A 13873-nucleotide genomic window follows, 5' to 3' on the forward strand; every position below is an offset into this window, starting at 1 on the left:
AGAGCCACTATCCAATGCGTCATCTTAACCTCTTTTAGACAAGGTTAAATATTATAACTCAATTTTTATATTATAAACGTAGAATCTTTTTGGCATATAACTTTAAAAAATTATTAAAAAAACCTATTGTGCGTAGTTCGCGCACAGAAGGGTACAGTGCCCAGAAGGTAAGGATCGAATTAACCGTTGTTTAGATTCGTGTTCCACACATTCCAGATAAATCAATGCTACGCAAGAAATTAATGCTGATGCAGACTTCTATGGATCATGTATTTCGTGTTATTTTTTATCCAAATTAAGTAAGAGAGAGAGAGAGAGAGGGAGGGGGAGAAAATGTTGTTAAAGTTCTTATTGATCTGGCTTTGTTGAACTCTTTGTGCAACATCATATGGCTACTGCTGCTATACTCAAGCTTCTCCATTACCTCTTCTGGATTTATCTCTTATTTCTCTCTGGATCGTTGCAACACTGCATAGAGGAAGAAAGGAAGGCTCTGCTGAGCGTGAGAAGTGGTTTTCCTAGCGTCGATAGAGTGCTATCTCTATGGAAGGGCAATGAGTGTTGCAGTTGGAATGGTGTAGGATGCAACAGCATCACAGGTCATGTTATCAAACTTGACTTCTCTTTTAGATATCCTTTGCATCGTGGTATTTTTTCCAACAGAAGCGAGGTGCATCCTTTATTGTTTCATTTGAAGCATTTGAAGTATTTAGATATAAGTGGGAACAACTTATCAAGCCATCAAATTCCTGGCTCGATAGGATCTTTAACTCAATTGCAGCACTTGGACCTTTCGGGATGTTGGTTCCAAGGAGAAATTCCCTACCAACTTGGCAGTCTCTCCAACCTGCGTTACTTATCTCTGTCTTTCAACGAGATTTCAGGACAAATACCAGCATCTTTTGTCCATCTCAGCAATCTGCAGTTCTTGGACCTGAGCTATAATAACATCAGCGGAGAGATACCAGAAAATATTGGCAACCTCAGAAACATAGAATGCTTGTTCTTCTGTTATAATCAGATCGAAGGTGTAATACCAAGAAGCATAGGAAACTTGACTAAAATGTTAGATCTGAACCTTTCTGCTAATAGAATTGTCGGGGGATTACCGGAGACTATTGGCAATCTAACTGCATTGCAGAAGTTGGACTTATCGGGTAATCAGATTAATGGAAAGATACCGGATTCAATGAGAAATCTCCTTCAGTTGGATGTTCTTAGTATCTCTCAGAACAACATAAGCGGATCGATTCCTGATGCCTTGGGAAGTCTATGCAACTTGAGTACAATCAATCTCTCTTATAACAGCATAACGGGGAGTGTTGTTGAATTCTTTGAACAACTATCAAGATGCAGAATTAACAAAGCTCTTTCCCATGACTTGCATAACAATCAGTTTACTGGTCTTTTTCCTAGTCCTTTTGAGAGGCTTCAAAGATTAGTTTTTCTTGACCTTGGTTCCAATCAATTGAGTGGCTCAGTTCCAGCATCCTTGGGGAAATTGTCTGCATTAATGACCTTAAGTCTATGTTCAAACTATTTGGCTGGAGATATCACAGAAGCCCACTTTGCCAATCTCACAAATTTATATTACATGGATATATCTGACAACAACTTGTCAGTCAAAGTGAGCCACGATTGGCTTCCTCCATTTCAAGCAGTAGGAATTCGAATGGGCTCCTGCAACTTGGGACCCAGATTTCCTCCATGGGTGCGGAACCAAACCATTTTAAATGAGCTAGACATATCAAACAATGGAATATCAGATGCTTTTCCTGATTGGTTTTGGAGCTCGTGCACATCCAACTTGGAGCTAGATGTTTCTCAAAATCATATGAGAGGAATGTTGCCACGCTCTTTAGAATGCTTCAAGGATGTATGCAAATTAAATTTAAGTTACAACAACTTTGAAGGCTTCATACCAAGAATGCAACTTTCGGATGCATATTTGGACTTCTCTTACAATTCCTTCTCTGGACCTATTCCTAGTAGCTTGGCTGAGAATGCTGTGTATATGTCTTTGTCAAACAACAAATTGAATGGTAGTATTCCATCCTCCATTTGTACAGGAAATTTTCTAGAAGGAATCGACCTTGGCAACAATGATTTATCTGGAACACTCCCTGATTGTTTCAGATATGAATCAGAATTGATGATTCTCGACGTTTCAAACAACAAGTTATCCGGCAGGATCCCTAGCACACTTGGATTTTTACGAAGACTCCAATCGGTGCACTTGAATCACAATAGACTCTCTGGCACAATTCCCACAACATTGATACAGTGCATTGCACTTGTGGTAATTGACTTCAGCTGGAATGAATTGTCTGGGGACATACTCAGTTGGATCGGACCAGAACTGTCATCATTAAGAGTCCTTTCTTTGAGGTCAAATAAGTTCACCGGTGAGATTCCATCAAAACTCTCGTTGATGCCTTCACTCCAAATCTTAGATCTTGCTCACAATCTTTTCTCTGGTTTGTTGCCTCCTAGTTTTGGTAATTTCACTGCTATGATGAAAAACCAGAACCATAAAATACCTTCACCACTAGACGCACTTGATTATTGTACCGAGAGCCTCATTATATTTGCCAAAGATTCATCACTTAATTTCACTACTACGCTTTCGTTTGTCAAGAGCATTGACCTCTCGTATAACAATCTCTCGGGCATGATTCCTAAAGAGCTAACAAATCTTAATGGCCTCCGCTACCTCAACTTATCTTTCAATTACTTTTCTGGACAAATACCCGAGAGAATTGGTCTTATGGACCAATTAGAATCACTTGATCTCTCAAAGAACAATCTCTCTGGTAAAATCCCTTCGAGTATCTCTGCATTAACTTTTCTAACCGTCTTAAACTTGTCTTACAACAATCTTGTCGGGAAAATACCGGTGGGCCCTCAACTTCAAACCTTCACCAACTTGTCTTACATCGAAAACCCTGAGCTTTGTGGGGAACCACTTGAAATCAAATGTCTTGAAGACAACCAAACCAACAATGATGGAGTTACAGAAGAAGGGCACATGCTTGAAGATGGAGGAATTTGGTATTTTAGTGGCTTTGCTCCTGGATTTATATTTGGCTTCTGGGGATTCATGGGCGTAATTATGATCAAGAAGAGCATAAGAATCAAATACATTTTACTCATCGATAGCATAATTGGTTGGTTTATGCAAATGTAATGGGAACTAAGACTTAAATATGTCTACATTAATATATTCTAGGATTTATGGAGCTTGTAGTGCTTTTATGATATAAGACCAAGCTTGTTGTAATGAATTTAAGTTGATATTTGACATTTAAGTCATGAATCATATGTGATTGATATGAATATGATGAGTGAAATATTATTCATGACTTGAGGGGAAATGACCCAAAAAAAATCTCCTTTAACAATAGTTATTCTTGTATTTTTGTTGTAAGGCAATCATTCAAACCTTTATTTAAATTTATTACATAGGAGAATAAAACATTGATTACTTTTTTCTCATCTTATAAATTAGTATAAATCAATATTTTAAAGTAATTAAAGGGTCAATTTACTTAGTTTTTTAACTAATTTCAAAATTATTAGAGCATATTATTTTTTTAAAAAATTAAATATGAACATAGTTCTATTCTTAAATAATTTCAGAATTCTTAGGGCATATGAACATAGTGTTAGGATCCTTGGCGGCCGACTAGAGAGAGGATGAATAACTTTTGCATAAATCAAGAAAAAACCTTTCTCGAACAAATAACTTAATTAAAATAACTCTTGCATATAAGAAATACTAAAGAGACTAAAAGACAGAGACACACAGGTTTACTTGGTTACAACCGAGTAGATTGTTAATCCAAGGCAGATGAAGTCGTACTATTTTCTTCTTCAGGCGGAGAAACCTCTTTACATCAATGAAAGCACAGAAAGATGATGTTAAACCGAAAAGGAAGTGTGTACAAGTGTTACTTGGATATTTCTTGTTGTGATTAGCTTCTGGGAGCAGAGATGTTTATATAGTCCTGGTCGAGATGCCTGGAAGGGTTCTAGACGCCTGAAATGGGATAATATTTTATCCCCGATACAACGGTACATGCCACGTCGAATTTCGTTAAAAATTAGGTTTCGAATGCCCGGAATGGTTCCAAGCACCCTGGATTGTTCCAGGTACCCGGAATGGTTCTGAGCGCCCCGAACTGCTCTGGGCGCCCGGAAGGTGAAAGTCAACTTTTAGTTGACTTTCTCTCCGAGCCTCCAGCTTTGGCTCCGCTTGCTTCGGTCGAGGTCTTCCGCTTGCTTCGGTCCGAGTCTTCCGCTCCGCTCGCTTGGGTGATTTCGGTCATCCGGAATAGGGCTCACCCGAACCCAACTTCCAGCCTTCTCGAGCAAGCTTCTACTCCGGCTTCTCATCCCTCGAAAACGCCACGCATCTCCTTCTCGTACGCTCGTGTACTCTTCCACAGTATCTCGTCCCTCAGGCGTACTGAGCCTGTCGGCTCTCTCCCGTGTCATCATTCTCACTAGCTGCATCTTTTGTTCGACGCCCTGTGCTCCTAAGTTCCTATACACTTAGACGCAAAGTTAAACATAACAGGACTTAACCTAACTTATTTGCTCACATCAAAATTACCTTATGATACCAACATATAGTTCAAATTAAATTTTTTATTATTTTTTAATAAAATTTATCTTTTTGTAATCATTATAATTTCCAAATTAATACCACAAATAATGACAAAAAGAGGAGATTTAATGTAGATTAAATTCTATGGTTGTTATCTTCTAATTAATTTTCAAAACTCATTATAGATTTAAAATTATTTTTAAAAAGATAATATAAAATATTAAAATTTAAAGTGTTTTTTAACAAATAGACTGAAATTTAAAAGGTTTAATTTTAAATTTACTAATTTGTGAGTCCACTTTGATATCAATTTCAAATTTCATTCTTCTTTTCTTATCCCTCATTTTAATCCCTTAGTTTTCATCTCTCCACCTTTTTTTTCTGCTAAACATTTCATTATTCTTCTCTTATCCCTTGTTTTAATCCCCTAATCTTCATCATTTTTTTATTCTGATTTTTTGATATCCTTAAAGTAACAAAATATCATCAACCCCTTTTCAGAGATCATCAGTTTTCATGGAACAGTCTAATAGCTAGCGCATGAAGTGTTACCATTATGAACTTTAGAATTCGAATCTTGATAAAATTGAGATAAATAATTTACTTATGAATTAGTCATTATTCCAAAAATTAATAACCGTTCGTGATTAACTTTCTTCGTATTAATTTTAAGATGGATTGACAAAGACACTAGGAGCAAGTTCTAATAGGAGATGACTACAGAAATCTCAAAGGGTTCTTCGCCGGTGTTGACCACGAAGTGCACCGGCGAGGAGGCCAAGCACGGGGTGGGAGAGCGGCAGGAGGGTGGATGGCAGATAGCTCATATGCGGTGGAGAACATGTGTTTGCGCTGCTCCATCTTTCACAGCTGGTGCTTTATGGAGTTAACCAGAAAAGTTTCAGTTTCCGGCAGCCGGCAGAGCTGAAAGAGGTGCTAGAGAAGACAAGGAGAAGTTCATCCTTGGGGGCACTTGGGAGAGGGAGCCAAGTTGGAGGGATTTCAAAATTCAAATTTCAAATGTCCAGCGGAAGGCTTCAAATTCAACGTGGGTGTGGCAGGTTTCAATTGCAACGTGCATTTCAAATTCAAATTCAAAGTCAAACGTGGTTTCAAATTCCAATATGGATTTCAAATTCAAAGTGGACTCCAAATTCAACGTGAATTCAAATTCACCGTGGATTTCAAATGCAACGTGGATTGAAATTAAAACGTGGATTTCAAATTTGAAAACTCCCCTGGATAGGTTGTCGGAGTCCCATAAAATCATCAAGTTGTTAGATGTGTACTTATGTATCAAGACACTTCTTATGTATTTTGTAGACAATTATTTAATAAAGGTAAGTATTTATCATTAATTATTTATTTTTCTGTATGTATATAATTAATGATAAAGTCCGATAGATTAATTAGTATATTAATATGAAAATAGTCCTTGATCTGACAGATATCTAGAGGAGATATGGATATCTAGATCAACGCTGAGTATGATTAGTAGAGATAGATCGAGGAATGAATATTCAAATTATACTTGGAGGTGCCTTGAGTTTAGAGATACATTGGGCACGACCCACTCAAGAGGAGACCACATATTAAGCATCATTGGTTATTTCTCTTATGAACGAGTGTAACTGATCTTTTGACTTGAGACCTTCATTTATTCTATGCATGAAGTTATGTGCTTTGACGTCATTAGAAGCAATCTTTAATCGGATTATGATTAATACGGTAGTTGAGTGTATGACAAAACATAGAGAGAATAGTGTTGAGTCAATAGAGGATTCATCGCTCTCTTGGATTAGGAGTTAATATCTTGGCCACTTGATAGAGATATTAGTGACTCGAAATCCATGGTCATGGGAGGAATGATTTATCATTCAAGAGGAGTCTATTATATATTGAAAATCAAGTAAAATAATTAATTTGGTAATGATGCATAATGTATCGAATTAATTGGGATGTATGCTTAGATGAGGAGATTGAATTACACAATAATCGGTTTATGATGGTTTACAATTTATGACTTATATTAATTTTATCGTGTTGGGTGGCTAAAAACTGTTGCTAGACGGTTACCTTAGTCTGTGTATGGATTTACACTGGCTTCGTGCATAAAACCTAGAGGGGCGCACGCATAGCACGTAGACATGAACAATGGTATCGAAAGCTAGTCGAGATCAAGATCAAATATGTATTTATTTGATACAAAGAAAAGAAAATTCGAATAGTCATAATCATAATGATTAATAAAGAATTTGAAAAATTATCATAATAATAATTAATGAAGAATTTGAATAGTCATCATAATGAAGGTTATAAATGAAGAATTTATGGAGGCTATAACTCTTCATCTTCCTAATTAATGAAGATCATAAATGATGAATTTAATGAGGACTTAACTCTTCGTATTCCTTAGAGGCTATACGTAGTCATCCTCGGAAAGATTCAAGTGGGGGATTCCTTCTCTCAATTTCTCCCTCGTCAACTTCTTCGTGGATCTTCCACTGGAAGAGATCAGTAGTGCTTCCAAGATTTTGTCGATCCAAGAGGCTAGCACCTAATGGATCGTATCAAGTTCGTGATCTTGTGCGCGTGGATATCGTTACAGGAGTTACACGTGGGGCTCTTATTTGTCTATCTATTTGTGATATCATTCACACCTATCGAGGACTCGAGGTATGTTTTTATGTTACTTTTGTATAAAACTATATGTACTACGAAAAGATCTATGATTTATTATATGTCTTCCGCTGCGCTCTGAACCCAACACAAGCAACAAGCAAATTCAACTTTGGCGGACTAAGTGGCTGTTGAATCGAGTCATGTCGGAGGAGGAGCCGAACACATGTTGGATCCCCAAACTAATTTGGCGTCGAAGATTGATACCAGATTTACTGAGGATGGCAGGTGGCAGGAGACACGAGAGGATGCAGCGATGCATGGATAGTGGATATCCGAGCAGTGTTCCAAATGTGTTTTTAATTCTTGATCCAAATGTTTTTTTGAGGGGTGATTCGATCCTATCCGAGCAGTGTTGAAAGGTATGTGACGCTACAGACTATTTTTTTAAAATATTTTTAATGATTGTTTTTAACTTTATCTTTATAATTTAGAAGATGAATTATAATATTAACTTAAAAAAAAATTCAAATCGAAAAAGATTTTAGATGTGCACCAGGTGTTTATGATTGGATGATGACATATCAAAATTATTATGGCATTTTAAATGCATGAAATTAAAATGAAAAAATTGTAAATATTTACAGTAATCTCCCGTAAATTTGTAAATCAACAACGGTAAAATTTGCTATCAGAAGAATGATTATAGAATCGGAAAATTCTCCGCAATACCATGAACCAAATCTAGCATCCTCGGATGTTCTTCTTCCTCTCTTTTTTCTTCTCTCTCTTGATGAAAGACTTGGGCGTCTTATATAATGGGAAAGTAGACCGAATCATTCATAGTCATATAATGCATGCTAAAGTAGCAGGTACTGATTAAAATATCAAATAAACAATTAAATAGTCACTAAGGGCAAAACTGAGATTAATTTATAATCCCAAAGGTCTCACATAGTAGAAAAACATGGATCCATTCTCCTACTACCTTTATTGTTTCAATAACACATGTGGTATGAATTACATGGTACGATGTTATTCTCTTTACTAAAAAGAGTGCATGTTTTCCTCAAATTTAACATCGTACAGATTTTGATCTAGACATACCTAATGTCTAACCCTGAATTCAACATATGAATTCCAATCTTGCTTTCAACAGGTTCAGTAAATGGTGGGTTCATTTACATCGATCATTATTAACATATAAATAATCTCAACTTGACATAATTATTAAGGCGACCTTAACTTATGGATTTATCTCTGTTCACAGCTACATAAGCTGTCCCATAAACAACGGTCTTATCTATATTTTTACTCAACAAACAAATATGATTGTTCATGTGAGTGGACCAATATCAACCTGCAAACATGCTCATCGAGATTGTTATATGAATGTAACGAAATCATATGCATTGAATAAATTATGGTAAATTATACAATCAAATCACAACATTTGATTGTAATTATAATGTTGTTACATTCTACAAAGTTCCAAAGACTTTACAGGTTCTTTAAATGACTCTCTATTCATTAGCTTAGTAAAAGGATATGCAAACACAACATATGTAGGACATATTCAAGAATTACTTTTCTTTTAGCCATAATATCCCTTACAAAGTTATATTTTATAGCTATATGTTTCCCTTTGCTGTGATATTTGAGATCCTTAGAAAAAGCTGTAGGATCGAAAAGAATTTAGATACCTTCACAATGACATGATATTATCCACTTTGGGCTTAGATGTTGGTTGCTACTCGGAATACCGTCCTAGTTCCCCTGTACAAAAATTAATACAAGCATAGAACTATCCTAGCTACCCATGTGCTCTACTAAAGTTAAATTTGGATTACAAACGATGCTTAACATTATTAATCCAAATTTTCCTTTAGAAGTTAAACTTGGATTGGGAACAAAACTTAACATTCTTACTCAAAGTTCAATCGATGTGATCTTCCTAAGTGAAACCATATTACAGAAGTTACCAAATATCTATTTCAAAGATCGACTTCCAGGTTAAACATGACGAGGCACTAGACCTTCTTGGGTATAGGATCATCCACCACTTCCTAGATAAAGTCTTTCAAAGAAATTGAATATTTAACTTCTTATAGTAAACTACGTTTAACTATAGAGACCTCAATAGAAACACATTATTGAAATATGAAATCGAAAAATAAAATCAATAAAAAAAATGATAACTTAAAACCGATAACCTCTTGTGTTTGGTTTTTCAAAATCTATACAAAAGATGAACTAGTTATGATGCAGACACTAATAATTAGTTATACGTTTTATAGTTTATAGACCTCTTGATCTTCTATTGTATTACTCTCCTTCTCTTGGACATCGTGTGGGCGATGATCTTCCAAGATGAAATCCACTCAAGCTTCTTCCAAGGCTTCCAAGATCCGGCCACCAAATAACCTCCAAGGGATGCTAGACAAGAGAGCTTCCTTCTCTTCTTCTTCTCCTTCAAGCAACCGACCACCAAGAGATCTCCTATAATTGATGTCACCGGCCTTCAAGAGAGAAAACAAAAGGAGAGAAGAGAAAGAACAAGGGTCGGCCACCAAGGAAGAATAGAGAGAAATAAAAGATGTGTTCTTAGGTGAGGCACCCCCTCCTTCTCTTTTATATTCCTTGGTCTTGTCAAAAAAGGAAAGTTTTATAACAAAAAATAAAAACTTACTTTTCTCCCATGACATGGCCAGCCACAAGCTTGTTCTCCAAGCAAGGAAAGATTTTAAACAAAATTAAAATCTCTTTTAAAATCCCTTTTGTGGATAGTTATAAAAGGAATATTTTATAAATTAAAATCTCTCTTTTAAATCCTTTTATGGATATCTATAAAATAAAAGATTTAAAATAAAACATGGTTACAAAAAGGAAAGTTCTATAACAAAATTAAATCTTTCTTTCACATTATAAATAACTACAAATAAGGAAAGGTTTCAAATCTCTCTTTTATTCGTTTGTAGAAAGCTATAAAAGGAAAGATTTTAAAATTCAAAACTCTCTTTTAAAACCATCGTAAAAGGAAAGTTTTTAACAAAATAAAACTCCTTTTATTTCCTTTTGTGACCAATCTAAAAAGGAAAGTTTTATATTAAAATCATCCATTTAAATCCTTTTTATGGATCTCTATAAAAGGAAAGATTTTACTAAAAAATAAAACTTCCTTCTCTTCTTGTGTGGTCGGCCCCTTGCTTGGGCACCAAGCAAGGCTTGGCCGACCCTAGCTTGGGCTCCATGCTTAGCTTGGCGGCCCCTTGCTTGGTCTCCAAGCAAGGCTTGGCCGACCCTAGCTTGGGCCTTAAGAAGCTAGGCTTTTGGGTGGATATAAGACTTTATATAAGAGGCTACAATAGGGACCTAGAGGAGGAATTGATTTTGGTCTCCCGATGAGCTTGAGCTTCCCGTGTTCGCCCGAACACCCAACTCAAGTTCATTAATAATATCTCATTCCACTAAAGAGTTATTATTGCACTACCGCACCAATCCCATATTACAATATGGGCTGCTTCTTATCATGAGTGTGTTAGTCTCCCTGTGTTTAAGATATTGAATACCTACTAATTAAATGAGTTACTAACAACTCACTTAATTAATATCTAGCTCTAATGACTAAGTCCACCTGCAGGGTTTACATGACAATCCTTATGAGCTCCTCAAGGGAACATCATCAACCTAGATTACAAGGACACAGTTTCATTCTATAATCAACAACACATCATATAAATAATATCATTTCTCAACTTATCGGACCTATTGATTTACCGAGCTAAATCACACCCTTTGATAAATTAAAGAAATAAATATTAAATATACGTGCTTGTTATTATATCATGATTAAGAGTAGACACTTCCATAATAACAGAGGTTTTCTTCTTTTATGTAGTCAGTATAAAAAGAAACTATCTCAAATGGTTCTACTCAATACCCTCATAATATACTAGTGTAATTTTATAGTCAAGATAAACTAATACTAAATTACACTACAACCATTCCAATGGTTTGTCCCATTCCATCTTGGTTGTGAGCTTCTATTTATAATTTATAAGGAACTGATAACATGATCTTCTGTGTGTCTCCTCACACAATGTTATTTACAATATAAATTAAATGGACAACTACACTTAGCATAAATGTAGGCATTTGACCAATGTGATTTTTATTTCAAAATAAATGTTTATACAAAAGCTAGGCTTTTAGTATACATCCTAACAATATCCCACTTATACTAAAAGACTATGCTGTCATATATGCTGCCATACATCTGATTCACATCCCCTCAACATGCCCATCAAAAGCTCTTGCCTTAAGGGTCTTAGTGAAAAGATTTAGGTTATCTCCTGATGCAATATAGGCGACAACAACTTCTCCTTGTTATACGATGTCTCGTATTGGGTGGTACTTGCGCTCTATGTGTTTACTTGCCTTATGGGCTCGTGGTTCCTTCGAGTTTGCTACTGCTCCAAATAATTTTGGGCAAACCAGGAATCACATCTAAGTATATCATGAAGTTACTGAGCCATTCAGCTTCTATGGTTGCCTCACAGACTGCCATTTACTTTGCTCCATGGCGGAGTCTGAACCGTATTTCTGCTTAACATTTCTCCATTGTTATGGCTCCACTTCCTAAAGTAAACATAAAACCATGATGTTGACTTACTATTGTTCCTATCTGATTGGAATTCCGAATCCGTGTAACCCATAGGGAGCAAGTCATATGCCTGGTAAACCAGCATATAATCTCTAGTCTCTCTCAGGTACTTTAATATATGCTTTACGGCAGTCCAGTGTCCCGGTCCAGGATTACTTTGATATCTGCTAGCCATGCCATGACAAAACAGATATCCGGTCTCGTGCATAGCATACATTAGGCTTCCTACAGTTGAAGCATAAGGAACTGCCTTCATCTCTTTTGATGTCTTTGGAGACATCTTTTTAGATAAAGATACTCCATGCCGAAAAGGTAGAAAACCTTTCTTGGATTTTTGCATGCTAAAACGAGCTAGGATAGTATCTATATATGAAGCTTGAGATAAGCATAATATTCTTTTATTGCGATCCCTTATTACTTTGATCCCAAGAATATGTCCGCATTCTCCCAAGTCCTTCATATCGAATTGCTTGGACAACTATATCCTTACTTCTGACAGCATTTTGATATTGTTGCCGACTATCAAAATGTCATCTACGTATAGTACAAGAAATACCGCCACGTTTCCGTCACACTTCTTGTATACACAAGACTCATCCGACCACTGAATAAATCCATAAGACTGGATTACTTTATTAAACCGGATATTCCAAGATCTTGAAGCTTACTTCAGTCCATAAATAGACCGATTGAGCTTACACACAAGATGCTCTTTGCCTTTTTCAATAAACCCCTCTGGTTGCTTCATATGGATGTTTTCTTCAAGACTTCCATTAAGGAAAGTTGTCTTGACATCCATTTGCCAAACCTCATAATCCATATGAGCAGCAATAGATAAAAGAATCCGGATAGACTTAAGCATAGCTACTGGCGAAAAGGTTTCCTCATAATCGATCCCTCTTTCTGAGTATATCCTTTTGCAATAAGCCTTGCTTTGAAAGTTTCCACCTTCCTGTCCGCCCCTTTTTCTTTTGTAGACTTATTTACACCTAATGACTTTTACACCATTTGGTGGTTCTACAAGATCCTAGACCTTATTAGAATACATAGATTCTATTTCAGAGTTCATTGCACTTTGCCAAGATGCTGCTTCTTTATCTTGGAGTGTTTCATCATATGTGCAGGAATCAGGTTCATGTTCACCAGGGATCAAGTCCAAGACTCTCCCAAAAATATTAATCTACTAGGTTGCAAAATAACCCTCCCATTACTACGTGGCACTGCTTGTAATTGTGCAACATTTGTGACACATGTTGTAGTTTCTTGTGTTATCTCATCTTGTACAGTTGGTACTAGTTTAGACGTGTCTTCTCTAATTTTCTTAAGAACATTTTTTCTCATGGGCTTTGTGGTTCATTACATAGTCCTCTTCTAAAATCGAACATTGGAGCTAACAATGACCTTCTGATTTTTAGGACTATAAAACTCCTTTCGTTTCTCTAGGATAACCCACAAACAAGTGAACTCCTGTCCAACATATCAGTGTCTCCCTTCAGCACATGTGCTGGACTACCCCAAATCTGAATATGCTTCAGACTAGGCTTATGCCCATTCTATAATTCTATGGGAGTAGAGGGTTCTGGCTTTAGAAGGTACTATATTTATTACCGTTTCTAGAGCATACCCCCAAAATGAATTTAGTAATTCTAAATAACTCATCATCGATCTAACCATTTCCATAAGAGTCCTATACCTTCGTTCTGCCACACCATTCTATTGGGGTGTACCAGGTGTAGACAGTGATAGATCGATTGAGAGCGATAGAGGGGGGTGAATATCGCTTCTTTTTAAAACTCCTTTTTATCTTTTAAAATCAGAATTAAGCAGCGGAAAATAAGGAGAGAGACAAAAGTGTTTACTTCGTTCGGAGCCTAGCTCGACTCCTTCTCGAAGGCTCGCGGTCCTTGACCGCATCGATGGGCAAACCACTATAACACTTCTTTCCGAAACCTTCGGAAAGAAGTGGATCGTACAGGTACAAA

The 13873-nt window shown here is 36.4% G+C and overlaps 1 protein-coding gene across 1 annotated transcript; it reads left to right on the forward strand.

Moving 5' to 3' along the window:
• The first annotated feature begins 388 nt into the window (after positions 1-388).
• Positions 389-3187, forward strand: LOC121999465 (receptor-like protein EIX2). Its single transcript, XM_042554148.1, has one exon. It carries the CDS (start codon positions 389-391, stop codon positions 3185-3187), a length of 2799 nt encoding a protein of 932 aa, XP_042410082.1.
• The last annotated feature ends 10686 nt before the right edge of the window (positions 3188-13873 follow it).

This window comes from Zingiber officinale, chromosome 7A, assembly GCF_018446385.1.
Source record: "Zingiber officinale cultivar Zhangliang chromosome 7A, Zo_v1.1, whole genome shotgun sequence".
NCBI lineage: Eukaryota > Viridiplantae > Streptophyta > Magnoliopsida > Zingiberales > Zingiberaceae > Zingiber > Zingiber officinale.

Bases quoted from the DNA above. Each gene is read 5' to 3' on its own strand.
- LOC121999465 (XM_042554148.1), top strand. From the start codon at position 389: ATGGCTACTGCTGCTATACTCAAGCTTCTCCATTACCTCTTCTGGATT.